General features: G+C 35.1%; 1 protein-coding gene across 1 annotated transcript in view; it reads left to right on the top strand.

Annotated features, from left to right (window-relative positions):
• The window catches only part of LOC133526927 (acetylcholine receptor subunit alpha-like 1), a 488,080-nt gene that overhangs the window by 328,217 nt on the left and 132,982 nt on the right, over window positions 1-26,881 (top strand). The window contains exon 2 of the mRNA XM_061863787.1: window positions 5,705-5,908. Within this exon, the coding sequence (XP_061719771.1) occupies window positions 5,723-5,908 (186 nt within the window). The 5' untranslated portion in view covers window positions 5,705-5,722. The remainder of the gene's footprint in view (window positions 1-5,704; window positions 5,909-26,881) is intronic.

The raw sequence follows: 26,881 nt of genomic DNA, 5'->3' as shown, positions 1-26,881 counted from the left end.
ACCATACAAAAGGCTTAAGATTAGACGGTCTGCAGATAAGGGAGCCTAGACAAGTGACAATCGGTGTAACATAGAAAATCCAATCATAACTTTGAGAATAACGTGTTTTTTCGTCGCATTTGTCCATCACCTACATTTTTACTTATCGATGCACTTTTGTCGATAAATTGTCACTCACAATAATCACGTGCGAAAAAAAATTGTAAAAATGTTATGTTTGTTTTTACATATTCAAACAATATTTTCATAGTTGGCATGTTGGGCATGACATATTTTCACACAACCTTCCAGGTACAGCCAGCATCAAAAGTAGCGGATGAAACAACGCGCCAAAAGCATCTGATATTCCGGATAACTTTTCCAAAAATAGATGAATTTCTAAAATTCCAGTTCAAAAGTATATCTTTTACAGTCTTAGTTGTTCTATATTAAACACATCACTTTTTGTTAGGCTGTTACAGAATGGTAGATACTTATGAAGCGTTATTTGATCCGCTACTTTTGATGCTGACTGTACCACAGTGAATCTCGTAAAAAAAAATTGGATATGTTCCTTTCTAGACAGTGCCGATTTAGATTTACGTATATAGGTATTATATTGTAGCCGCCCACGAATTAAAACTTATCAAGATATATTCAATTTTTATTTTTCAAAGTAAAGATTCAAAATACAATGTATGCCTTTTTATAGGTCAGTGGGTGGCTAGAGCTTAAATTATGAATGTTTATTGGAAGAGGTCCCAATAATCGCTTAATCTTATAACCTACACCACGAAGCCCGCGGTGCGTCTATTCGTATTTAATCTTGAACTAAGCCGATTTTCATTTGAGTAATCCCCCAAATTTCGGCGACTGGCTAAGCCAACAGTCGTTATTAACAATAATTAACGTTCAACCTGCAACGAGATACTTTGTCGGTTAATTAATTGTTAATTAATTTGCTTTTAAGAAAAAAATCCTGACGTCTGTTGTTGTTGTAAAATTATTTTGGGTTGATTTATCCACTTTGAAATATAGTAAAATTACGTGTTTATTAATGTGTTCTATTATTAATCATATTTTCATTTTTTTCAGAAATGATGTGATGTATTTTTCATGTCACTATATGATGTTACTATAAATGTTGTATTGACTTGTAAAAGAGCCCTTGAGGCCTACTTGCAGAATAAATTTTTGTAATTTGTATTTTTTCCTAAAATAGGGCATTTTATTTTGAAAAAGGGGAAACATTCGCTGTCTTGTGTGAGACCACTTGATCGCTAGCCATACTCTGCTTTCTGAGCTGCCAAGATAGTACCCAATACGGCGAATATTTCCACCTTATATGAGCCTTAGAGAGTAGGCAGACTCTGTCACATCTACCGTAAGAGTTTTAAACTTCTTAAACGTATACCGGAGTTTGTAACATATGACCGTTTAAATTTTCGACATAGTTACATAATGTGCTAATTTACGCACTAGTGCGGAAAAGTAGCACTTTATGTACAGTAAAAATATTTTTAATTTGTTACGATTTTACCATGCCGCTTTTTCACGCGTTAAATATGGCACTTCTTTAATGTACTGTTTCGGATTCAAACTGTACAGACTACAGTGGTATTGCCTCCCCGCATTACTGCAGCTGATGTGTTGATGTAGTCCAAAAATCTGTCACATCGACGTGGTCATTTATTATTAATTTCACTTGATTGCTTTATGGTTGGGGAGCCCATGATGATTTTTGTAGTTACTCGAGCGCGTCAGATTAAGATATATTGCTACCCCGTGAAGTGTACCTTAACCACGATTGGCTATCTATGATGAGCCGTTGGTTGGTTGGGGATTCAACCTAATTGTTAAGCAGGTTGTGAATTTGGGCATTTTAGTCAAAATTGATGCTATAATTCTGCTATTACTAAATCTGACAATGATTTGTGCGCATTTCCTTAATCTGATGGTTACAATGTGAAAATCGGCGGAAAACTTTTTCTTCCTATCATCTAATCTTTCGGTCTTCCGGATCGAGCGCCATCTTAATGGTTAGCCTCGTGATTAATTCCGTTATTTTTATCTCCTTAATAGTGTAATGTCGATAGCTTATTATGCAGTAAACTAATGTGGTAGTGTGCAATGAATGAATAATTAATCTTGAAACCCGTTTAACCATCATTTTGGAGTCAACGGTCGGTAGTCCACGTGCTACTTGTAAAGTCCAGCTATCACTTTACAAGAGCTGATAAAATCACCGTACACTGTCTTGTACTAACCGTACAATTTTAGTCGTATATAGCTCCTAATACCTTGATACTGGCGAAATAGTCCAACTGGACTGAAGCCATAATTTTAAAAGAATGGAAGAATGAATCTAATATTTATATTCCTATAGGTCTCTATGGCGCTGGAGTACTTACACATTTAGCCCATTCCTAGCTATTATAACATTTAGGGATAAATTAGAAGATAAGCAAACTAAATATTATTATTATTATTGTTTATTAAAGCTCTTTATTCCAAACGTTTTACAGTTTCTACCTTCGTTAATTTATACTATCTATAGACATTTTTAATAGGTATTTGTTTCGTTAATGCATGCTATGTTCGTTTGAACGCCCAGTTTCGGGCAAAGGCCTCCTCCATATCACGCCATTTGTGACGGTTTCTAGCTGTTCTTTCCCATGTTTTGCCTGCCAGTTTTATTGTCTTTCCAGCGCGTCTTCTGCTGGCCACTGCTTCTCGTGCTTTTCTTTCTGGCGTCTCTTGGATACCATTGTATGATGCGTATATATTTTTAACATTATGGATAGTGTAACTACCAACTGCACAGTCTTCATAATGTAAAAGCCTACGAACACCGTAAAAAATATTTCACATTTTCCGTGTAGAGAAACTAAATTAAATACGAGCGAACCGCGAGCCAAATAGGATTTGGTTTAGTTCGTTTAAAAATAAATCATGAGGCTTTTAAATCAGAAATCCCAGTTATCCCTTTAGAGTGTTAGAAATGTCGTTTGAAAACCACACTTATTTGTATTGACAAAGAGACGGATCTAGGTTTGGCGTTGATGCGGTCAGGTTTTTAATTTCACGTGAGTTGTATAATTTTTTTTTTCAAATGATACAGAATGGCATTCCTTTTAAAGTGGAATTTGAAATGTGAGCGTAATTTTTATGCTTACTATAACGGATCCACAATCTTATATTTTTTTAATGGAGATTGAAGTACTGTACTTTTGCGTGAAAGGTATTGTGTTGTGATTAAATACTACTACTGCTACTTAATGGCGCAGCGACCCAAAATGAGTCTTGGCCTCCGACACGAGTACACGCCAGTTGTCTCGATCCTGTGCCATCTCCCGCCAGTTATCGGCCTGGAGATCGCGCAAGTCCGCTTCAACAGCATCGCCCCAGCGATATCTGGGACGTCCGATAGGCCTCCGCCCTTCCGGGCATCCCAGGTATGCCCTTTTAGCGCCGCGATCCTCCTCCATTCTCAAAACGTGGCCAAGCCAGCGGAGACGGTGAGCTTTTGTTTCTCCGACAATATTGGGTGTAGCGACAGGATCTTCAATCTCGATGTTTTTGCGGAGTCTAAGGCTGCCATCCTCTCTTCTAATAAATAAATAAATCATTATTTATTCACTGACATGACATGACACTGATGATGTTGAAAATGTTCGTTGTTCGACTGAAATTGGAAATAAGATCAAACTTCTGTTAAATATTAATCCAAAGATCCTTTAATTACTTAATTTTCCTGTTCTCTAATTACCTTATTTTAAAAGCCCACTTAGACGCTACAAAGCAGTTCCATGCTTTTATTTAAAATAAGGCTTGGAATCAAAAACAATAGTCGGAAATATCATAGCTGCCTTGAAGCTATGAGGTACGCTTTTCCATTAACATAAAAGGGTTCAACTTCCCAGAGGGACTGGCCCTGGCTGTGGAAAAAATTGAATCTTTGAAGTTAGGCTTTTATGTTTTTATTGGGAAACGTGAACGTGCCGTGTGTTGGGGAAACCGGTAGCTGGTTGCTTTTGGCTTTGGGGCAATTTGCATAACATGTCACTGGCTTTTGGGGCAAAATGCATGGGTGTAGGCAGAAGAGAGGAAAATAAAAATGTAGTATCCGCATGACAAAATTACAACAATTACTAGTAAGAAAACGATACAGAATTAATGAGTGGCTGTGATTTTTAACCATGAAATTTTGAAATCTCGCTACTCCTAGGGTCAATATAGGAAAGCGTGTTGAGGTTCTTGTGTTACTCCTAAGGTCAATATGGGAAAGTGTGGCGTAAGGATAGGTGTAGTTAGCTTTCACATTGGATATGTTTACACATTGATCAGTGTTTATTGTTGTTTGATTAGTGTGTATTGTTGTTGTTGTTGAGTTTATAAATTTTCTCCTTGCGTTTCGTGTCAATTGCAAAACTTAATCATGTTCACTTTACATATTGTTGTGTGAATGTGTGCCTGATCTCAAGTCTCAACTCTAGTGCCGATTTTATTAACTTTTTTCCATTCTTAACCGGCCTATAATAAAGGCATGGTTAATATTGTTAAGTTATTGTACTTAATTACACACACATACACGATAAACAACATACGAGTGCAACTACTTGTAACCACTTAAGTGTTATTGCACTCCGCCCAGATTGATTCACGAGGGCTCCACTACGGCTTATCTGGACCTTATCTCTTAATTAAGTACGACTCTAACGTAATCCGACCCGCTAGTGTCGGTACGAAGCCACAGGCCCAGTGTGGATACATACATTTGTATTCCATACCATCAAAACATTATAAAAACTACCGGTATTTAAGCAAAAACCAACCTTATCCGTTCCTCGTTAGGTTTAAGTTACAGTGACGCGTAAATTGAGGTGGGATCTCTTGGAAATGAGGATGCCTATTGTTTTCTTGAATTAGTATCTTATCTTTTGTTCTGGCAGCAAAAAAGCAATATGTAAACAGATACATTAAGATGAGAGATTAATTACGCTTTGTATAGTTTGCTTGTTGTTTGGTAAATAAACTTTTTGATCTTGCTGGCATTATTATCATATTATTATACCAGAAAAAAGGAATATAAGATTTTTTTGGAATAGGTACCTGATGTTTATTATCATCAATAATGGATGTAGACCTCTGTATCAAGGCAACGTTTTGGTCTCTATTAATTCACATACCTCTATCTTTATTTAACTTGCTATTGGCAAAACATGTATTAAAATAAACTGTTTTTAACGAGTTTATAAAATAGTCCATTCAAGTTTAATTTGCCTCCAATATAGGTAACAAAAATATATGTATAGAGGATACACAAAAGTGTATATTTTTTATGATATATTGCAAAATAAAGGTTGATTTGTAATGAAATTAGGAAAATGATATCAGAAAATACTCTTTTACCTGAGAAATTTAGTTTTAGATGCTTAATAAGCTTAACTTGTTTTGATAAGTGTGTCTTAATTTTGAGGTGCCTTGCTCCTGAGGTATTTACTGTATCATACGGGGTTCTTCAAGAAGCAGGTATTCAAGGTTCTCAAGACTCAGCAATTCTTAAGTGGCTCCTCAAATGTACTCGTAGCTTATGTCCATGAGCAATTTCTTCCCACCAGGAGGCTCGTCTGCTCGTTTACTAAATTTTACATATAAATTATTCACAAATTGAAAACATCTGCAAGTCTCAAGGTTTTTATAAGTAACATTTTTGTTGTTCCAGGGGTGGTGTTAGCCTAAGATGGTGTTGGCGCTGGTGGTCGGACTCCTGTGCGTGTGGAGTCGCCTGAGCGTCGCCAACCCTGATGCGAAGCGCTTGTACGACGACCTGCTGTCCAACTACAACCGACTGATCCGGCCCGTCGGCAACAACTCGGACCGACTCACCGTCAAGATGGGGCTACGGCTCAGTCAGCTTATCGATGTTGTGAGTACTTTTATTTAATTTATTGAGACATCCACACTAGCGTCTTTTCAACGTCGACGTCTAGTCAGCGCTATGGAAAATGGTGTCGCTCCGCAGTTGCACCGACTTTGCGTTGAGCAGCAGCCATATATGTAGTTGACTAGACGCCGTCGCTCGGAAGACGATGGTATTGGGTCTATCTTAAAGCTAATTTTGTAAGCTATTAAAAAATAATTGTTACTGAAAAATAATAGTGCTTATTTTTAAAGGAAAATTACTGCAATATTGATGAGAGACAAAATATTTACACACACGTAATTGCGACATAACACGACGACACACCGTCCTACGTCAACGTCGTATCGTGTGATGTGTTCGAACTCTTAAAATAACGTTTCTGAATTACCTATTGGAATATTTTTCTCCATGTAGCCAGCTCTTCTCTCCACATTAACCTGGAATGAAATTTGAACCCAAATAAATAGTATCTGTTTGGGATCCATTAGATCCATTTTTTCAATTAAAAACAAATCCACTTATAAACGAGAAAACTATTATTTAAAAATCCTAATATTTTTAATAAAAATCATTGGTTTGTTTGAAAAGGTATCCATCTTTAATTATGTAATGAATAGGATTCTTTACTGTGTAATTTAAGAACTACATACAGGAATGAAGGCATTTCTCTCGTTGCCTGATCCCCACAATGAGTAGGTATGGCAATTCTTAATAAGTTGTTTTTTTTTTCGGTATTCATGAAAATGTAGAACAAAACAATCTTAAAAGTAATTTGGAAACTGCTTGAACCAAAAGTCAGAAAATAATCGCATAGTGAACGTTACAAGACAAAAGTTTTATTTGAAAACTTGAAAGTCCCTTGAGTTTTAACAACGACATCCATTTCTACATTCGCAAAGATATTTTTAACTGCTTTGAAATAAATCGTATTTCGATCAGAATTTTATGAACATAACTGTAAAAGGAGTATCCAGAAAGATAACTTGTTACAATGTTAGTTGTTACTTTACTCTCGAATTTTTGGATATAACTGTACCTTTAACTACAAAACTCCCGTACGTGTAATATTAGTTTATGTGACTGCTACATAATAAAAGGCATAAACACGAGTGTTTTAATGCCTAATTATGTACAGTTACATACACTATTTTATCTACACACATATTATAAACTTTCTATGATATATTCACGAACCCAAATTACAGCCAACGTTGAGCATCTTTGCTCTCTTGGCGGAACTCGCGGATATGTGGTGGCGTCACCGAAATATTTTTATCGCTCATTTTACACGCACCTTTTGCAATAGTTACTTTAAAAACAACAAAACATATTCATTTTATACTTAAAACTAATTAAAAGATAACTGCACGTCAAATGGCGGTAAATGAAAAAAAAATTCACGCATGTCACGCATTCGTAGTTTTTTTTTAATTCACAGACAAACTAGAGTCTGGGGCCTATTTCCGTATCATTCGATACAAACTAACATGCGAGATATGTCAAAATTGTAGCAATTGAGATTTAATTCCGAACAAAAAGGCATCTCGACTGATATTAGAATAGAGGTCAAATCGAATTGCTTTTTTTTCCCGAGATGTTCCAAATTTGAATGTATAACCACGTCGATTTTGATGTAGTCATGAAGCAATTACAACATCATCACGGATAAGATTTTTTTTGTAACAAAACAGTTTATCGTAATGTTAGCCATTATTTACGGATTTTGGAGGCATCATAGAGGGTTTATGATATGTGTATAGATAAAAATATCTTAAACGGGATACTTACGTATTATTCAGTCTAGACATGTTTCGGTTGATCAGTTTTTAAGGACCTAGGACTGGAAGGCCGACTGCGCCGCATCTACTAAGTAACTAACCACTAAATGAATTGATCCTCGGTCTTCTCTCATCATTATCATATCATATTTACTCTTCTTCTCTTGTCGGTGGAGCAATTTCCATGTTTGGCGCTCCTCTGCCTTTTTGTGACAGCCTGATACGACACAATGTTGAGTTTTTCCTTTATTTGATTCATGTACTTTCTTCTTGGTCTTCCCTTCTTCCTATTTGCTCCAACTCTCCCTTCTATGATATTTTAATAAACATAAAATCTTCTATACTTGTATAAAAAAAAATCCCATGGTCATGTTGTTGTTGAGAAAACATGGCGCTGAATTCAGATGAAGAAGGATTCAAATTTTTATTTTTGTGCAATAAATCTATTATTACAGCACCATATTTAATAAATAAAAAATCTATCTATCAATATCCATCTTCAATTATTGTTCATACTCGTAATTACAATTGCTTCGATTATTAACCTCATTTGCTTAAACGCTTTTACATATTTAAACAGCTAAACAAAACAAAATACCACTCACAGGATTACTTGGAAATCCCCAATTACTTACCCGAACAGGTTTGAATTTCATTCATAACTCGTTCACGTGCCCGTATAGTTTCGAGTTCGGATTATCCCACGACGTCCGATTCTACAATTTTAGCAATTTGATAAGGTTTTGATTTTATAATGATACGATTTTGAGCATAATCCATCTCACGCGCACCAATGAATACGAGCGAGATGCCTTAAGACACGACTCCTAATTACATTACAGCCTCACGAAACGTCGCTGATAATCGCGCGCAATTTGCGATAATATTGCGGCATTTGATCGTTCGATTTATTTCGCTGCCCCTACTTAGCGGACGATCTAAAATTACATGCCATTTGTTGCAATGCTAACGCAGATACACAAGTAAAGGCTTCTTCTTTTTTTTTGTCTTTACGTATGTATCTGCGTTAGCGACTTACGCTGATTGGTACAGTCACGGATTTTAATTGTTAAACCAATTAGGGTAAACCAAGTAAACTTTACATTGGACATTTCATACCGTTAGTATTGACAAACAAATTAGCTTGAACCCTAAATTAACCAACAATTTAAATCTGCGATCGTAAAGCGGTCACGCTGACTTAAGCTAGTATCATATTAAAGCCTGACCAGTAATATATGACCACGCGCCATGTCGCGGAATTTCTATGTAACTAAATTTTTCATACTAAACTGATCTGTCACCTTATACATGAGAATAACAGCACCCTCTTGATAATGATCATATATTTCTGGTCGGGCTTTAAGATGAATCGGATATCAAATTGTGAAAATAGAATTGGCGTCCATATATCTTTAAGCCCTTCATTAAAAGGGTTCTGCACACGGGTCTTATTAAAAACTTGCGCATTCGACTAACCAGGTTTACTTTAACGTTAATTGTGAACAGTTGGTGGGATCCAGTTTGTGCTTTGTGCTAATGGATTGGGGATTTTGTTGCAGTTCGGTGACCTTTTAGTTTATGCTATTATAAACACAGCTTTAGGTTTGCGGCTGTATATAAACTCTGTATATTTAGTTATTTAAATAAAAGTAAACAAAACATACCCTCAAATGGCTCCGTAAGCCAGTTGAGGGTAGATGAAAATATTACATGAACAAATAATGTTGGTTAAAGTCCTGACTGAGTCGGTTTTGTATTTGGTTGGTTAATAAATGTTGCAACTACCCGAATATGTACAAATTGTTTCTTTACTTTTATTTAAATACCTAAAGAAGAAGATTAGCAAATTGTTTTCTGCCTCGCCAAACTTAGAGAGTTTGGATGCAGAATGAAAAACATCGTAATTCGACCAACTGCTTTTTTGTCTTCCAAAGAGAGAAAGAAAGAGAGATGAAGATCTTTTTGTTAGTCGTCTTGTTGCACCCTTTTTAAAAAAACGTCCTTTAATTATGAAGGTACGTCTTAGATAATACCGACACATCACAAAAAAAATCTAGACGTTGCTAGACGTTGTGATTAATTCACATTTTCATTATTTTGCGACGTTTAATACATTAGGTCCTGTGGCAAAGTTGATATAAATTCATCTGAAATCATGAGCTACTTTCTACGTTCTTTCCTAATTTGATATCAATAAAACAGATGTTTAGGTACATAATATTTTTCAACATTATGCGCTGTCAACACATATTTGATATTTTTATGTCTATCGCGAATTTATATTGTTACCTTTATTTCCGACGTTTCGACGCAGGTTTCATTGGTATTGATAGACCCGGTTTTAAAGTGTATTAAAAACGCAAAAGTTTTAAATGTTATATTATACGCTGTGAACTTAAATGACCTTGTTACGTAACTAAATGTAAAATTAAATATTTTTGTGTTAAATAACGCGCTTGATGAAATTTCATTCATAATAATTTGTAAAACCATCCCGTCATAATTCCGCTAGATCCAAATCCCACTACACTCCTAATTTGCGCCAACCAAAATTAGCATAATTGGTATTCCACTGATGTTTTGCCGAGCCAGCTATCCGTTTTCCCTGCTGACGTGTAACAAAACCAACTAATATCTATTCTGAAACTGTAGAATAGGCAGGTACCGGACTTTGAAACTACTTATAGGTGTAGCCGTGTCGTATTGTTATATCACTTAGATATACGAGTACGTCATTTTTCTGCACATACTAAAAGTTAAAGACCGAACCGCTAATTTTCTGATTGAATCGGAAAATTACCGTTAGGATTCAGCCTAGAAACGTAGTGTTTGCATGCTTTACTCTTTATATTCTCTTCTCAATGTTCCACATTCACCTGTGTCTCAAGTCGCTATTTTAGTTTTACGGCGTTTTTCGTGACCATCAGCTCCGCTTTTCTGGCAATATGTCTTTATTCATCCCCCCACATCGAACTGGCTTCATATCAAACTCATTCTGTGAGCAGGTGGCGCGCCCTTGGAATGGACTTCCCCTTAATATCAAAAATGCCCTTAATAAATTTGCTTTTAAGGAATCTGTACGTCCTTTCTTTGTTTGTTTTTATTTATTTATTTAGTGTATATAAATTATATTTATTGTATGTATTATATGTATTAAGTATATTATGTTAATTGTATGTATTATATTCTGTATTAATTTATGTTGTTCCTTATGTATGTAAAATTTCAGATTACCTTTTGTGATGAGTAGCACTGCTTACAATCTCTCTGCGTTGCCCTAAGGGTGACTGGTACAGAATGCTTTTAGGAATTAAGTCCACCTTTTGTACGAAAAATTTTCTGTTGTGCAATAAAACAAAGCCTTATTGAGCTTACTGTGGGACTTAGTCAATTTGTGTAATAATGTCCTATAATATTTATTTATTTATTATTATTAATACAGTTTCAATTGTAGTCGGCAGCATTACTGCAGCACTATTGTAGCGTGATATTAGCGCTGAGTGCGTTACTGCCGCAAGTAATAGTCAAAATCAAGTTGCTTCTCGATTTTTTGACATTTTGATAGCTTCCATATTAAATGTCATTGTGATATGGAATCGTCAAGTGTGAAAATATGGGTGCACACAACTTACTCAAAAATATGTCTCATAGCTCGTAATTCGTCGACTTAAGAGCTATTGGACATATTTTAAGCAACTTGTGTGCACCCATATTTTTACGTTTGACAAAACCTTGACTACAATTTTAATTGAGCAACTTAATCCTAAAGTTAACTCAATCTTGACGGCCATAACTTTACTGTCCTGGGTATACATTAATAATTTTCTTGTCGCGTGGGCCTCTAGCCACGGGCAGTCAGTTAACTGCGGCGAACTTCATAACTATTGGCAGACTTGCTCCAAACTCGTTTAACTAAGCCGTCGGTATCGCCGTCGCATTGATAAATAAACGCCGCAGTGCAACTTGGATGCGTGTGAAGTTTGAATAGTGTGGATTATAGATGGCGGTTCGAAGTGGGAACATTTGTATTAAAATAGTTTTTTTCATCTAATTTTGATGTTTGAGATAGTCTTTTAACGCGGCTCAGAGTTACTAGGCGTGTGATGGAGAGAGCGATGCTTGGAGTGTCTCTGCGTGATAGAATCAAAAAATAAATTAGGGATAATAGATAGTTAACCAAGAGATGAAAGGCAGTCCGAAAAAAACGTACTGGGAAAGTAAATCGCTCTAGTGCAGAAACATATTATTTTCTGCACTTTTTAGAACAATAACGACTCACTTTCAAAGTACGAGAAATGAAAATAAATTTATGGTCGGCATCTTTTTGATACATTTTTTGTACCTTGTAGTTTTTGAATTGATTCATCCTTTGTGGCTTTTTACTAAGAAGTCCTACGAAACAGTAAGTACAAAACGTCAGGAACTTTCTACTTTCTTACTTTGTTATGTGTATGTAATGGTACATATTTTTGAACATTGTATATTCACAACAGTTTTAACTAAACCAGGTGTCTGATTATTGTTTTTGAGAGTTTCCAGTTTTTGTGATACTCTGAGATAATTAGTCTTAATAAGTCCTCTTATTTAAAAGCATCTGGTAGCGCTATCAGCAGTGAAATCGAGAAATATTCAATATTAATATATTTTAGTGAAATAGAAAATTAATGATCTATAATAAATTGGTTTGTTCATTTGCAATATTGAAATATCTGTTTCTAAACGAACGTATAGCAACTAAGCATTGGTTCTCAATTTGAAATTAATTTCTATTTCTGTATTCATAAACGCTTTGAAATATCTAATTGATTGGAATTATACAATCTGTAGGTATCAATATGAAAATGTAATATAATAACTTGAAGATGAAATAATATGAATATCATTTTATTGATTAATTGGTGAAAAGTTTATTAGTTTATTGTGGTTGGATAGTGGGCTTGAGATTGGGTAGCAATGCTGCATTAGGATTGCTACAAAGCAATACTGCAGATTGCAGACTTTGCGGCAAGGGACGCCAAAAAGGACATTTTATCCAGATATATAGGTTTAAATTTGACGTTCCTTGCATCAATAGAGATTACTATGTTACTGCTGGCGATTTGCAGTGATGCTCTCTCTCTCTCTGGTCATTCCCTTATGGCTGAGGATCATAGTCATCACCATTTGACCTACATCTGGAGTGTATGATTTGAATCCATCGGCTTCTGTTCATCGCATCATTCACTATAGAGCAAAACTTAGAGTATGATGAGTTCTTTAGCTGGTCTGTCCACCTGGTGGGAGATCAGCTTTGGCTTGTTTGCCATCCGTGTTCCCGAACACTATTAACTTTTCCAGGCTCTCCTCTCCCCTTCGCAATATGTGGCCGAAATATGCCAGTATTTGCTGCAGACATATTGTGGACAATTAGGTCTTAATTTTAAGCTGATCGAGGATCGATCAGCGATCAGCAGTGATGAATTGCTGCAAAAAATTGAAAAACCATATCTCAGGAACGAAATATCTGTGATCATCACACGAATAAATGGCATTACCAGGATTAGATGTAAAAACAATTTTGCTTTTGCAGAAAAGTATTTTGCCGTAAATATTATTCACTACTAAAATACGGAAAAGGAACAATTGCATTAAGTTAACAGCAAAATTTAATTGAAATAATTGGAGTGTACAGGCAATTATAAACAACCGTATGAAACTCGACAATAAAACTAACCATTGTGCCCATTATTACCCATTTACATAATTGCTGCATTACATTACAGCACTTGTGCAACAAACAGTGCATTTGCTTTTATCCTCCTTCCCAATGTCCTTTTAAAAGGACAAATTCAAATTGTACTTTGTGCTAAAATGGAATAAAAGGAGGTTCCAAATCCAAAACTGCAAAAATAGGTTTAGGACTTAGCAGATTATAATCCACTTTTCCTGTCCTGGCTGTTTAACAAACGTTTCTTTTCACTCGTAATCTAGTTAGAAACAAAATATCCAGTGTCCAGTGAAAATAATATCTCGAAAATTGGAAAACTCCGAATCAAGGACCAATCCGTTTCTTGTTTACTGACGATTTAACTCAAACAAAAGCAACCTTTAACAAATGATCCTTCCTTTTAGCGTTGATACTCGAAACTAACTCAAACGGAATGGACTTTATCACCGTTGTACAGAGTTCAGTTTCGTTGAGATTTTTCGTTGCATGTTATCGTACTTGATTCATAGTGTTATGTATAAGCTGTTTTTGTGTTTTTGGAATGTTCCGGATAGGGCGATTGCTTGCCGCTGGCGCTGAATCGAGTAGATTGGGTGTTTGATCATTCTGTTAGCTTTGAATTACAGAGTGAGCGAGAAAATTAGAAAATTATTCGGTTATTTTTTTGTTTGTTTGTAATTTAGAGTTTTTTAACTGACGCAGTTACACAAGTATTAACCTTTAATTTTTTTTGCAAAATTGATTGATTCATCAATAAACTAGAATCATACATATTTTATAAACAGTAAATTAATAGATGTTTCAAAATTAAGGTAAATGTGGCAATTGAATAACTTAATGATTAAAATTCTCCTTGTTTTTCTTCTTGTAAGTTATGAATCTCTCCTTCACTAACACGATTATATTAAATGTCTCTGTTTGACCCGACATGAGAACGTGTTTTTATTTGTGCAATAAAGCAATAAACAAAGTTAAATGTAGCTAACATCAGATGAAAAAAAAGAATGATGATGATGATGATGAGATGTCAGTTGTCGGGTGTCATACCGTCAACATCTCCAGCATCTCCTGAGGATGCCTCGTAGAGAGGCGAAACACGTGTCGAGTTTTGTACTTTTGGTGGTGGGTTGTTATATTTATTTGCGTATTTATTTTTGCGGTGGGAGGGTGGGAACATTAATTGCATGTAAAAATACGCAAGTAAGTATAACGGGTTAGCACTGATTGACTAGCACGTTATTTTCTCGCGGATTAGCAAAGTAATATTACTTGTTTTAATTAGCATGGATTTCCGCAAAGTAACGCCTGATTCTATTAATTAAAAATAACATGTTAGAAATAGGGTTGCATTTAGGCAAGCCTTCCTTGGAGCTCTACATCCCAGCCCAGCCCTATAAATTAGAATATAATAGAATACAAACAATGCATTCGTAAGCTAAACATAGAAGAGACAATTATTGGGAGCGTGCACGACTGTCACGCAACCTAGTGTCCGCAATTCTAGGGGAAAACGTCAATTCACTACATCTCATAAAACTACTCCAAAACTAAAAACTACTGAACGGATTTTCATACGACTTTCATCTATCAGTAGAGTGATTCTTGAGGAAGGTTTAAGTATATAACTTGTTAAGGTTTTGTGTAAATTGTTTGAAATATAACGATGTTGTCGGAAAAAATCATGCTGGCTAGGAGCTTTAGTCGAAAACGCTGCCTAATCCGTTTGAGCTATAACAACACAATGTATGGTGGAGTTGTTTCTCATTCATAGGTCTACAAAAAAGTCCGCGATGTGAAATGTCTATCTTTTAAGGATAACTTACTATATCCATTCTTAACTTCTAGAAAAAGATCACGTAATATGTGGCATTTGCAAAGCTATTTACATGGATACATTATTCATAATTATCAAAATAAATACGTTAGTTATATTAAGCATTTCATACAAATTACAATGGTCCCTTACACCATACAATTTTAATGAATATTTCAGGAGTAATCGTAAATCAAAGTTTCATTTCGAGCCATATAATTGTACGAAATGTTAAAGACGCTATCCGCAGTTAGTTCAAATTTTTACCACCTTATGCGCTGGGATCGCTTTACTTACCCCCACCACGCACTTCGCACGGTCCCAATACAAAACAAGTATAGAAGGAGAATGTTCCACGAAATGGTTACATCTCAGCGAATTCGGCTAGTATCATATCACTCATATCTCTTTTATGGTTTCTTTATGGTTGAGCCAAGTATCCAAACTGGTCTTTAAACCTTGCCTAAAACTTATAAATAGTAAAATTGATCATTAAATACGTTAAATGATCAATTTAAGTAGGTATATGTATGTATCTAGTTAATTTTAAGTAAATGACCCGCTGCGAAGGTAAACTGTAAATTAATTAATAGTTAAACCGTACGATTAATCCTCGTTTAATTAAAACATTAATTTATTCTGCAAGTCTGTTATGCATGAGATTTTGAGATTACCTGCGGGAGATGCCGATTTAATCATAGTTTAGGTGTTTTTATTACTAACTAGTTTTTGACTTTATGTTGTAATTTGATTTTTCTGTGCATGTTTCTTTCTTTAAAAATAAAAAGGCTTTAAATAAATAAAAAAATATTTCAATACCGATGACCGTTCGCTTTGGCAACCGCAGCTGCATTAATGTTGCGACATTACTGCTGCGGTGTTGAACCGGCCGCTGTGTCTGACTCAATTTTTACAAGCTTGTATTTAACTTGCCCTGTTAGTTATGTACAGTCACGTCTAAAAATATAGATATGGATGGTGCCAAAAATATGTAAAAACCTTAATATATTGTACAATAAGATCGTCTAATACACGACGTGTATACATATTTTTGGGACTTTGTTCGTATCGATATTTTCAGACGTGTCTGTATGTGTGGAGCAAATCTTGGAAGCTGAATTTGACCGACTTCCCGATTTGCGATTGAGCTGGAAACTTGCATACATATGTAATTCGGATGACAATGTAATATAATTATGGTACCATCGAGCGGATCTGATGATAGATAGACGGGAGGACCTCCCGTTAAACGATGAAGTGATTTAATCAAACTGATCGCAAAGAAAAATTAATTCATGTAGTAAAAATATTCGAAACAACTTTAAGTATAACAAATTAACTTAAGACCTAAATGGCCTAAGAATTGAAAGTCTGTAATTCACTAATCGTATCTTGATCGCGTATAAATTAACATAAAAATTACTTCCCACGTTTTGAAGATGTCATTTTTCTTGTGGTCTTGAAGAAAATCTAGCTGAAGTTGACATCATCATATAGCTGCGAACTTTTTTCGAACTACCCGCATTCTGTCTCCTTTACACATGGAGTTCAGTCATTAGTAAATATTAGCGGAAATTAACATCACCAGATTAAAAACCAAACATTGTGAGGGATGTGTGTCGATGTCGGCCGAATAACATCCCAGTGTACTAAATGTTCAAGCTGATAAACATGACCAAGTACGGGTAGTTCGAAAAACTGGTGCAGTTGACGATTTTGATGTCAATTTTAGCTAGTCTTTTCTTCTATATCACGCAGACAATGCCATACACGAAACGTCGGAGGTAATTTTCAAGTCAAATATATACGCAATTAAGTCCCATTTTAAAATAAAACCTGAAACTTTATGACGATAAATAAATTAACTCCACGTTAATAGTTCACTCATTTTTTATTGGAATTTGCAACAAAGTTTGACACTTTAAGTGCTTATAAAAATATTTTCTCCTCAAGTGCTAATGCCTATGCTATCATAAAAGTATATGAGACTTTTTCAAATGACATTTTAATTAAAACCTATTATGCAAATTGCACAGTTTGTAAAACTTGTGTCAGAATCACAGATATATCTACTTCGTTGAACCAATAATATATATTTTTTATAATGATTTCTAAACTCGTAATAAACTAGTTTATAATACAATAAATGTTTTTAACTGCTCTAATTGTATACTTCCGGAAACTTTATAGAAAAAGACATTTAATAAAAAACTTTTAACGATAATGGTAAAAGATCTATACTTTGTTTTATATACGAGAATGCAGTAAAAAGTTTTTTGGCAGCAGTCGCAATTTATGCGTTAGCCAATATTGATGATAAGTTTCTCTCAGTTCGTAATATACAATGCACATTATTACGTTTCACTTGGTTTCAAATGTATAAAGATTTTTCACATTTGGCTTACGAATATTTTAGTTTGCTCCACAATTGTAATAAATTTATAAAAATAAAAATTTTTGACACGTTTCTGTGGACCCCAAAAGACTTGCTGTCAATCAAATCCTGTATTAGTACTAATGTGTTGTCGAAAATTTTACAAAATTGCGAAATTTCCACATGCTAAAATTTCGAAAACTTCTTAAATTTTTGTTGGAAATCGAAATGTATCATTCCCAAATTGAAATTTCCTGAGATTTTTGAAAAAATTTCGACTTTTATCAATTTCCATGTCTATAGGTCTATAGTAGACACTGTAATGTTCCGAATCAATAAAGATATTTACGAAATTTGTGTAGACTATATAAACTTCTTGATTCAAAATCGATAAGGATGTAAATAACACAAATCGGACGACATACTTCACCAATGTCTCCCTAAAAAAAATCGTATTCTCGAAACGGCCTTCACACAAAAATTACATTGCTTTTGTCAGCTTTTAAAATTTTCTTATTCTTCTTGCACGATTTATACGTTGACTGGTAGAGAATGCTATTAGGCATTAAATCTGCCTTTTGTATTTTAGATTTAAAATTAGAAATAACTCTTTGTCCAAGTGGCACATGCTCTCAAAGACTCTCAACTTCAAATTTCATCAAACATCCACCAAACAAAAATAAATTACAGAAACTAATCCAAAATGACAAGATCTTAATACCTTTCAACTTGTCTTTGAGAGCTAAGGGCTTGCGAAATTAGATTTTTAATTCAAAGACATTTCATTAAGTTAGTGTTCGGAACCTAATTTGCATTTGGATCTGGAGTTTGAAAATGAACGCCAATAAGAACTGAAACTATGCTGACTTTTATTGTTCTAAATTGCTACCCGTTATCCTAGATGTGATACATTTATGTATAGTAAATATTACTTGTCGCCACAAAGTAATGAAAAATAAATTTGGAATAGAGGTGTATTGTTAAAGAAAATTTTGTAGCCACAGTAAATTTACTTTCTTTTTCGACACACGATTAAAACTTTTAGAATGCCGTTTGACTTTGATTCTTTCATAGGTATGTGTTAAAATTGTTAAATATCAAAAAGTGGCGCCATCTTACCGGGAACCGGCTAAAGGTTGTGGCGCCATCGCTCGAAACTATGGCGTCATACCTTTGGACTTTGATCTATTAGATGGCGCCACTTTTTAAACAACAACAAATTTAAAGCTTATCAGTGAAAGAATAAGGATCAAAGTTAAATGGCGTCCTAAAAGCTTTAATCATGTGTCGAAAGATGGCAGTAAGTTCACTGTGGCTACAAAATTTTCTTTGACAATACATCTCTATTTCAAATGCTCTGATGAAACGCGCTTGCTAATACAGATATCCACTGAAAATCAGCGCCATGACTATCCGTGGCATAAATACAAGTGGGAAATATACACCTAATCCCCAATTAAGGGTTAGCGTCAATGGTTTAAAAATTGTATAGTGTATATACCGGACTTATTGGATACATACTTGTTATATATTCTCTAGCATTAGTGTATGGACTGCTAGCTTAACCGTCTAGATGTGATTTATTTAGTATAAATTTCATTTTGACACTTGGAGAGACTTTACACCTTCAAATCTTATAAATGTTAGTACTCTGACATTGGGGACATTTTAAATCTCCAGATGTCCAGATTGTGTGTATTATTAACCCTAGAAACTATACATCTCTGTTGTATTGTAGTAATTATTTATTTTAAGATTATTATAATGTAATGTTTATACTTCTTCCTTGCCGTATCCGGCAATGGCGACTCCATCAACAATTCTTGTCCGGATTATGAAATGCCCTTATGTGGCTCGCAAAACCAAACTTTGTTTTGAAGATGCGGTCACACGATGCGCAATGGAGTTGTCCAGTCGAGTTGCGGGTGTATGTGTAGGAGGGCTTAGGTCGCGTCTTGCGGATATGACGCTTAGCATCTAGGTCTTCCAGACGCTGCTGCTCAAATTGAGCTACTTTCTTTTGAACACTAGAACGCCATTCCGATCTTTGCAATGCAATGCCCTCCCAGCAGTCAGTCGGTATCCCGCAAGCGACGAGGTGGCGTTTGAGAACGTCTTTATGTCGCAGGTATTGGCCCCCCTGCTTCCGTTTTCCACAAGAGAGCTCCGAGTAGAAAATTGCTTTGGGCAGTCTCTCATTCTCCATACGCACGACATGGCCACACCACCTTAGCTGATGCTTCATGATCAGTGCTTCAATACCAGGCATCCCGACGCGACGTAAAACTTCCGTGTTCGGTACCTTGTCTTGCCACTTTATACGTAGAATTGAGCGCAGACAACGTAGGTGGAAGGTGTCCAGTTTTTTCATATCTGATTTATAGCTGCACCACGTTTCTGAGGCATAAAGCAGAGTGGGTATGATAATAGCTTTGTAAACCATAATTTTTGTGGACAACTTCAAATCGTGCGACCTCCAAACACGGTTGCTGAGCTTGCCAAATGCAACAGCTGCATTGGCTATGCGTGATGGTATTTCAGACGCTAAGGTATTCTCATTGCGGAGTTGGCTTCCTAAGTACCTGAAGCGCGGCACTTCTTCAAGAGCTTTGTTATCCAGATTGATACTGGAGTATTCCATGTGACAGCCCCTAGGTGGTTGTACAAGAATTTGCGTTTTTGCCGCACTTATCACCAAGCCAAACTTACAGCATGACGCATGGAGAGAGTCCACGTACGACTGGAGAGATTCTGCTGAATCAGCCATAAGGCAAACGTCATCCGCGTAAAGTATGTCCAATATCGAGTGCTTCGTGACTTTACTTTTGGCCCTAAAGCGCGACAAATCGAAAATGGACTTATCTGATCTGGAGCTAATTTCTATACGTCCACTACACGTTTTTGCATTGGGGACATTTTAAATCTCCAGATGTCCAGATTGTGTGTATTATTAACCCTAGAAACTATACATCTCTGTTGTATTGTAGTAATTATTTATTTTAAGATTATTATAATGTAATGTTTACCCAGGTATTGGCTGTTGTATTTATAAATGTTGTTAAGTATTTTTCATGTCACTGTATTATTATGATGTGACTATAAATGTTGCATTGACTTGTAAAAGAGCCCTTGAGGTCTACTTGCAGAATAAAGTTTTGAATTTTAAGATTTCTAAATATAAGATTTAAATTATGTTGCTCAAATATTTGTTGATAATTTATTATTTTGATTTAGATTATCAATATAATGTAAGTAATCTGTTTTAACAACACATCTTTCCATCTAGTTTCTTCTTTCTGACGACCGGTTTGGCCTAGTGGGTAGTGCCTACGAAGCTGATGGTCCCGGGTTCAAATCCTGGTCAGGGCATTTATTCGTGTGATGAGCATGGATATTTGTTCCTGAGTCATGGGTGTTTTCTATGTATTTAAGTATTTTTTTTTTTTAAATAAATTACAAATAAAAATAAAAACTAACTTAAAACTAACAAAAAAAGTCCCCCAAGTCTGTTCCCTGCGGAAGGGTGCCCATAATGCTGGCTACATTCCCCCGTTGAATCGCAATGCCGATTCTTTGGCCAAGGAATGAGCCAGCCTGAGGGTCTCGAGTGGTGTCAAGGAGCATCTTTTTTATTTCATTAAATAACCTATGGGCATCCTGACACCAAGGTCCCAAAGTCTCAACTGCAAACGCCGCAAATATGTGGTTGCTAGATAGACCCGCATATTTGCGGCGCTTTAGAGCTTCAGCTGCTGCCGCCGCACCGCCAGGCCGTGATGAAGTAGAGGCCAAATGGGACGGCGCCAGAGTATCCACACAAGTGGCATCCCAAATGAGCGGCCGTCCCATCCGCCAGGGAATAAGGGTCATTCCGTCGGGCCTCTTTCCGTCGTCGCGGACAAGACCGGGTGGCTCCAAAACGGACGGCACGCCCACGCTGACAAGGGCCCGGCGGATAACATCATTAAGGCTGGCGTGACGGGAAAATCGACCAGCGCTCTTCCGGCAATAAATAATAAATAAATATTATGGGACACTAGTACACAAATTGACTAAGTCCCACAGTAAGCTCAATAAGGCTTGTGTTGAGGGTACTTAGACAACGATATATATAATATATAAATACTTAAATACATAGAAAACACCCATGACTCAGGAACAAATATCCATGCTCATCACACGAATAAATGCCCTTACCAGGATTTGAACCCGGGACCACCGGCTTCGTAGGCAGGGTCACTACCCACTAGGCCAAACTGGTCGTCAAAAGGCAAAATATGTTTAAGTATTTATACATATTTATATATTATATATATCGTTGTCTATGTACCCTCAATACAAGCCTTATTGAGCTTACTGTGGGACTTAGTGAATTTGTGTAATAATGTCCTATAATATTTATTTATTTATTTAATATTTAGTTTCAGATCGGATTTTGCATTAAGTCAATGTCAAACCCACGTCAGCCCGGAGCAGGTTGGAAGGCAAACATTCCATGCTGATGATTTTCCTGCATTTAGTCGGTAATTTCGCGCAACGGCCTAGCTATTTGATGCGGCCTATCGAGCCTGATAATGCCGCAAATTGACCTGAGTACCTCTATTATGGCAACTAGTTTGGTGTTCACCGATGTTTTGCAACTTAATCTTAATGGTGACTATCAGAAATACATATTTATTTTATATTTATTTATATTTATATTTTATATTTATTTATTGAACACAATGCAAGTTTACAGTGTCAGACCAATTCACTTACATGCTAGGAAAACATAAATTATCAAGAATAATAAATTAATAAAGCTGAATCAAAGACATACAAAAATATAAAAATCATGCGCATAAAAATGTCAAAACTTGAAGTAAGTAAAATTGTCATTTTACTTACACTCTAAGATAACAAGAAAATAAAATAAAATCAAAATCAGGAATATGGTAAAACAATATAAATGGACGTAGTTAAAGGAAAAGGATTCAATCCACAGCGAGATGAGCAAAAGTTATGGAGGTTTAAAGTTAGAAATGGTATTCCTCATTACTGATTCACTTTTCCCATAATACTTATTTGGATGAAACATGAGTTTTGACGTGTTTTAAGATTCTGTACATAAACGATTTAGTTTAATGTCGTATTTCTTGAGATATTTAACTAAATGTGGGGTTGGATCCATTTTGAGAAAATACTTTTTCCATGTAACCTTTTTCATTTTAAATAAGCAATAAGGATTCATCCCAATAAATTGAAAAAAAAAACGAGAAAATCACCAAGACAAGATAAAAAACTTTATTAAAAAAACAATGTAATACCTTATCAAAGTATTGAGTATTAACAAAATTGAGATCACTTCTGTTTAACGATAATAAAAGCCTCTAATAATCACTAATCGTTTAAATAAAAAATCAGTCTGAATGTTATACACGAGATATGTATTTTAATCTGTATCTATATTAGGTACTATGCATTCTACTTCAGGATCTTCAGTTTCAAAGTCAACAGGCCCTGCATAGCCTTCTATGTCTTCTTCGAACGTGGAATTCCCTCGAAGGGAATAGTAAAATGGTAGGCAGTCCCTTGGGATAAAATCGAACATCGATCTTAAATCATCCAAATTTGCTTGAGGTATTTCCTTTCCATTAGGCCACAATAGTGAAAAATCAGTTTCAGAGATGGCTAGAGGCCTACCTTTTACCTTTTTCTCAATGTAGTTCTAAAGTTTCAAAATTATAATTCCTATAACATTATTAATACCAGCAACGTATAAACAAAATTAATAGTAAAAGCAATTATTTTTTTATAAACAATATAATTGGCTACTTGACTGATTTTTGTAAATAATGTCGATCTTGATTTTCCTGAGGATCAAATGTCTATATAGGACTCATGGCATTTAAGAAACACAAATATCAGACATGAGAGTTAAAGTCTGACGCTCGCACTCGACGATTGAAACGCCTCTAACAAAATGATAAGGTGATGTGACGTCACATCATATAAGTCTGTCCAAAATGTATGGAATGAAATGGAGGATGTATAGTTGTCATACAATTTATTTTTTAATAAAATGTAAGGAGTCAAATGGTACCATTATCTTTTCTATTTTTGAAAGAAAAAAATTTTTTTTTTTGAGATTTTCCGAGCTTTGTATTTTTTTATAATCTCAATATAATTTTTTTAAATTCCACTTTTTTATAATGGATGGCTCATTTTCTAGCCATTTAACTAAATTTTGTTATAATATTCAACATGTGTCAAGTACCCAATTAACATGGATCGTTATTAAAATTTAGCATTGTATTGCCATTTTAAATATAAAAAAATCCCTATAACGTATTCATGTACTTAAACTGGATCTTTTCCGTTGATTAATTTGCCACTATGAAACTATACCTGGAGTAAATTATCAAAAAAGATCTAAGTAGCTTAAATCGACTTTGATGTTTGACGCTGAATATAAGTACAAGTTAATTTAAACCTGCAAAAATGATTCAAATTGTTTGAATTATTTATGTTATTTTTCCTCATCTATTTAATTTGTTTATGAATTACGATCCAAGTCGACATATAAAGCTAAAAATTCAAAATTAACCTATCATAGCAGTAAAACTGCCTTTTAGGTGAAGTATAAAGCTGTTTAAATTTAAAAAGTCAGCCTAAAGTAAAGTTAATATATTTAACATGAATCGTTTTTGTTATTTACTGACACACCAATGCTGGAATAACAAGAATTCCACAAATGTGATCCAAGTTTGCTGAATCGTTTTTTGTTGTTTAGCTAAAGTATTTACACATCGTCAAATTAGTTTCTCAAAAACGATCCAAATGGGTTGGATCAGTTTTGTTGATATATATTTAGGACGAATAGTAATAATTGCATTTTCTCAAAAAGATTCCACGCAGTTTGGATTTTTCTTGTTGAAATTGATATAAACCAGTCCTGTCACTAACATAATTTTACAACAAGGTACCAAGAGTATTGAATACTTATTGGTGAATATCATTTTTAATCTTTCATACATGGGGGATGGTAACCGATGTCGATTAAAATATGAAAACGCTATGTGAGCTCAGTGCTTTTTTGCTGAATGAAAATATACACATTAAAGGCCTGCCTGGTATACTTAACTCATGTTTTGGTATTTTTGTGGATTGGATCCTTTTCCTTTAACTACGTCCAAATAAAATATGGTAAAACAACATAAAAACATATTTTACAGTACATATGGGGCTACTTTATAGCACTAGTGCGAGAAGTAGCATATTACGTTACTGTGTCGAACATTTAAAGGGCCATATGTACTGTAAAACGTTGTACGATACATGTGCGAATAGGTAATTCGCAACTCGTGTCGATTTAAAACACTCCCTTCGGTCGTGTTTTAATTTATCGCCACTCGTTTCGAATTTCCTATTTTTCGCACTTGTATCGTAATGTACTAATTTATTTATTTATACAAGGAATTCCAACAGCATAAAAGATTCATTAAACTTTTTAGATAGTGATACAGAGCCAATTACAGGAACTCGGAGGCCTGCGTTGTGGATTTGGATGATGGTTATGGATTTTCTGAATTGTAAGTAGCTTTTATTATGTTTTCTTTTACAATACAAGGTGCCCGTGAGCATTGCGAGAGATTTTAACGGTGCATTCCTGATGGCAACAGAAGCAAAAAAATGTTATATGACTTTTTGTGAAATTAGACAAAAAAAAATTGTTTTTTTTTTTCCCTTTTTTTGAACACTAAAATTAACTAAAAAGTATTTTTTTTCATTTGGGGGTAGCCTCTCGAATACATTTTTTTAATTTTTCGATGTCAATCAATAGGTATGTCAAGACTAGACCTCAAAGTGGCAATACCGTAGTCAAAAATGTGTTTTGGACCGACTTATGGCAAAAGAATGATTTCGAAAAACATTTAATTATCTCTGAAACTAGGCCTAATCCAGAAAATTTTATATGACATTTTAGTTTCTAAATATTACCAGGAATGCTTAGTTAAAATGTCTCGCAATGCTCACGGGCACCTTGTATACTCGTAGATAATCCTAATACTCACAAATAGAAACTGTACACATAATTACACAGTACACACTAGATACAAAAGACATGTGATACAAGATGTTCCAATATGGATTATACTCGTAGTTTTTTTTTTTAGCATTACGAGTAGAGTAGAATGTGGTAAAAAATGAACTCAGAATATACTACCACGTACCCACGTACTAAGAATTTTCATGCTGCGCATTGATATACTGAAGGCAGCTTAGCTAATTCTTTTAGACAAGCTTGTCAAATATCGAAATGGAGTGAATTTCAGAGCCAATATTTCGTCTTCCTGTGCTTAATTTTTTTTTATGCTTACATAGTAATTCCAAATCCAAGTAAAACCCTCTGAGCATATAATAAACAACCATCGAAAGCTCCTGAATAAGATATCGAGAGTGCATCCTTTACTATTCTAGGTTCATGTACTTAATGGACCAAAGTGCACATTTCCACTTTAAAAACGTATCTTATTTAACAGTTTTCTTGAAAAATGAACCTTAGTACTTGCTTTTAAAGTCTACATTGGGAAGTTGTATGAGGATATCTTGCGAAACATGTAGGGTAGATTAATGGTAAAGCGTCAAGTTGTGAGACATAGCTAATATTTAAAGGGGCTTCTACGATAGAACTATCTTTAAATTTTCGATAATATAAATAAAAAATCCTTACCATTATTTTCTTTTCGTGTTGGCTTCCGTATTTGAACAAGTATAGACGACCTGTCTTGCCTAGTGGGTAGTGACCCTGATTATGAAGCCGATGGTCCCTGGTTCAAATTCTGGTAAGGGCATTTATTCATGTGATGAGAATGGATATTTGTTCCTGATTGAGAACAATTCCTTATCGGACGGTTGGCGGCTGGGGATAGGTGAAAAAAAGTGTAAGATTATTCCGTCACGGCTTGTGTTTAAATTTTTTTTCGATAATATGTAACCTAATTTCGCCGACTTACGTATATCCCACAGAGGCATAGTTGGCCAAAAATCATGTCTATGTCTTCAATAACTGATGTTTGTTAGCTCTAACCCTAATTTGTTAAGCAAAAGGCAGTTTCTTTAATGCATTGATGAGACAGAAGGATCAGGCCCGTTTAAAAGGCAATTTCAGCGTTCTACTTATGTAGTTCAAATTCATGTAGGATCTAACCTCCGAAATAAAATCTAGAATGTATTCTTTAGATAAGAATTATGTTATCACACAGTTTATATTGATGATAAAGTAATCACCTAACTTTAACATACGCCAAAACTTTGCGCT

Source organism: Cydia pomonella, chromosome 17 (genome assembly GCF_033807575.1).
Source record: "Cydia pomonella isolate Wapato2018A chromosome 17, ilCydPomo1, whole genome shotgun sequence".
NCBI classification, from domain to species: domain Eukaryota; kingdom Metazoa; phylum Arthropoda; class Insecta; order Lepidoptera; family Tortricidae; genus Cydia; species Cydia pomonella.
This window is presented reverse-complemented; position numbering and strand designations above follow the sequence as displayed.